Source organism: Cariama cristata, unplaced genomic scaffold (assembly GCF_000690535.1).
Source record: "Cariama cristata isolate BGI_N322 unplaced genomic scaffold, ASM69053v1 scaffold17480, whole genome shotgun sequence".
Classification (NCBI taxonomy): domain Eukaryota; kingdom Metazoa; phylum Chordata; class Aves; order Cariamiformes; family Cariamidae; genus Cariama; species Cariama cristata.
In genome coordinates, this window is record NW_009594419.1 from 57,166 (window position 1) to 60,300 (window position 3,135).

General features: G+C 47.7%; 1 protein-coding gene across 1 annotated transcript; it reads right to left on the reverse strand.

Moving 5' to 3' along the window:
* Positions 1–2,561: 2,561 nt before the first annotated feature.
* Positions 2,562–3,038, reverse strand: LOC104160002 (cytochrome b-c1 complex subunit 8). Its single transcript, XM_009698055.1, has 2 exons — positions 2,885–3,038; positions 2,562–2,656 (listed from the first exon to the last, which is right to left on the reverse strand). The coding sequence occupies exons 1-2, from the start codon at positions 3,036–3,038 to the stop codon at positions 2,562–2,564; spliced, it is 249 nt and encodes an 82-aa protein (XP_009696357.1).
* Positions 3,039–3,135: the final 97 nt, after the last annotated feature.

The window sequence follows — 3,135 nt, forward strand, 5'->3', positions numbered from 1 at the left end:
TCCTCACCCCTACATGCATCTGAGTTAAAATTTCTATTTCCACTAGGCACACTAGTATAGAGACAGGAAAACAAGAGGCAGGAGCAGTAGTCTTGACTTCATCTGTGGAGCACAGGATTTGAAATGACAGCTCTTTCAACACTGACAGCAGTGCCCTCTGTAAGTCGTCGTTTCTCAGCTTTTTTGGCTAGGTAAGACTAGTGCTTTGTGACGATACGTCAAAATTGTTGTGTGTCCTTCTGGGTTACTAACAGCATCAGCATATCCCTTTCAGGCAGCAAACTTTACTCTGTGCAAGAAACGGGGGAAAAAAGAATAAAATGGAATCAATTGTTCCCATGTATACAAGTCCAAATATTGCTCTGTTGCTATTTCTAATATTTACCACAAGAACAGAAATAAATTAGATGACTGAAAAATTTTCAAACACCTTGTTCAAATTCTGAAATAGCCAAGTGGCCGAACTCCCGAATGCCATCCGTCCAGCAGGAGCCATCCCTGCCGCTCAGAGGTTCTGCGTCCGGCTCCCGGCCCGGCAGGCTGGGCCCTCTGGGTGAGCGCAGGGGCACCGGAGGCGGCTGGAGGGTGGCTCGGCAGGGCTGTGACGGGCCAAAGGGGCAGGGGGCCCCAGCCTGCCGCCTGACTCACTGCAGACGTTGCAGCCGGGCTGAGCCGCTGCCGGAACACTCACTGGGCTGCGGTGCCCTGGGTAACCGGTCACCGGCTGAGAGGAAGGTGTCGCGCTGTTTACAGTAGTCCAGCAGCTGGTTCAGACACAGTTCAGCTGTCTGTGAACAGGGGCAGAGACCCTGTGAGAGAGACCAAGATGAGCTCATTGCCTTCAGCAGAGCTGCTGACATGAAACACATCGGAAAACAAGCATTTACTGAAGGTACCAACATAAAAGTTCACATGTGCCATCATTTAGGCTACCCATCAGCTGCTGCGGGTGCTCTCAGATGTAATTAAGCAGGACAAAAGTTTTGAATAAAGTCTGCCTCTAGACATCTTTGCCAGCTGCGCAATCCTAGTAGCCACTTTGTGGCTCCCTGCTTGCTTAAGCTGCCTAAAAAATACCAATAAACTGAAACGCAGGCTTAAATTTAAGCACAGAGTATTTTTGGCACAACTTGCAGCACGGGCTGACTTGTATTACACCTGTTTATGCCAGCCTCGGACTGTGCTTGGAGTAATCACAAGAGCAGTAGGAACAGCCCTAAGACTCAGCTTAGTCTCATGTGCTTTTTAAACATATGTTAAGAGCCCTAAAACAATAAAGCATTCAGCTATAAAAATTGCACACGCCCCAACTTCCTGAAGTGAGAAACTGAGCATCTTTGTCTTCCAGACATCCCGGGCCTGAGCACACGGAGAAACTAATGCAGGGAAATGTCACTCCCACCCCGCGGATAAGATAAACTCTCAGTACCAGCTACAGGAATAACATGACAGGGAGTTAAATGTGTTGTTTTGCGTGCGGCACCAGCTTGAGACAGCCAGCTGAAGACTGAAAGGGAAAAAAAAGGATAAAGGAACCAGCCAGATGTTCTGGACTTCAAACAGTGAAGCTTGTATATATACTTAAAGTCACAGGGTGAATTTCTTTGTCACATACTTAAGTAACTTTACTACTAGCATTTGTTTTTAAATCATCTTCAGGTATTAAACAGTCTTTTGTTTCTCCTGGTAGTTTCTAAGAAGCTTCTAATCCAGCCTATTAACACTAAACAGATATCAGACTTGCAGTTAATCATCCAATTAACATTAATATAACTATGTAATCAGAATCACAGAACAGCCCAGATTGGAATGGACCTCAAAAGATTGTGTGGTCCAACCTTTAATGGAAAGGGAGCCCAGATGAAGTTATCTGGCACCCTGCTCAGTTACATCTAGAAAACCTCAAGCTGGGGACTCCACCACGTCCCTGGGGAGGTTGTTCCAGTGACTGATTGTTCTTGCTGTAAAAAATTCCTTTCTTACATCGAGATGAAACCTCTCCTGGTACAGCTTGTACCTCTTGCCCCTTCTGAACAAGGCTCCTTGTGAAAAGCGAGCCTCTGCACAGAGATCAAGATCCATCTTCAATCCTGAGCCATCAGCCAGCTCATGCAGTTGTGCTCAATACCAAATCAAGTGGACTATAGGTTTTTCACAGAGCTCAAGGCTAAAGGAAAAAGAAGTGGCCAGTGATGGAAAGATAAATGGAGCAATGAGCTGTTATTTCAAATCATCTCCAGCTGAAGGCAGCCCTTGCTGCACTAGTTATACTGAGAAACGTTTCCACAAAATGGGAGTCAAAAAGGCTGGAAATGCTCCAAGATAAAAATGTCTGAGCATACAGAACTTTATCTCTCTGTACAGAGTGAACCAGACAGAGATTTGATGCTACTCACCTTAAACATCTCAAGACACTGATTTCACACAAAGTCATCATGGGGCAAAGTTAAAGTTTATTAGACAAGACTTATCTCATTCGTAATGCCATTCTAGTCGTGTGAACAAGTTTAGCAACACCAAGTTGATCATACAGCAAGGTAACAGTCTGCTCATTAACTTGATTACTGGTCATTTTCATAGTCAGCGGGGTTCTTCCTCTTCAGTCTCTCAAACTCTTCTGTTCCCCAGGAATAAAGGAGATAGCCTCCCAGAAAGGCTGGAAAGGAAAGGGGACACTCACAAGTCGCACTACAACAAGCACAGCACAGAGCGCCTTGAAACACCGAGCTTCTGCGACAAGAGACAGCATTGCACAAGGTCACCGTTACACAGACGCCTGCCCCAGCCTCCCCCATCCCCAGAATAACGGTAGGTGAAGAAAGAAAAACCAAAAGAGAGACTCAGTCCCTCAGGCCGCGCCTGAAGTATCTCCCGCCGTACTCACGGGGCGCCACCTTGAAGACCTGAGACCTGAAACGCCGCCAGACGTTGGGCAGCCCGTGAGAGAAGACGTTGGGGAAGGCGCGCTGTTCGAAGGGCGAGAGGCTGTAGGTGATAACATGACGAACCCGAGCCAGGTTACCGAAGTGAAGGCCCATGGCGTCGCGGTGTCACCTTCCCCACTAACGCTGCTGCCGCTGTCCGACCCCGGAAGCGAAAACGGGGGGGGGGGGTTTCCCCGTTCGGGGGGGGCTG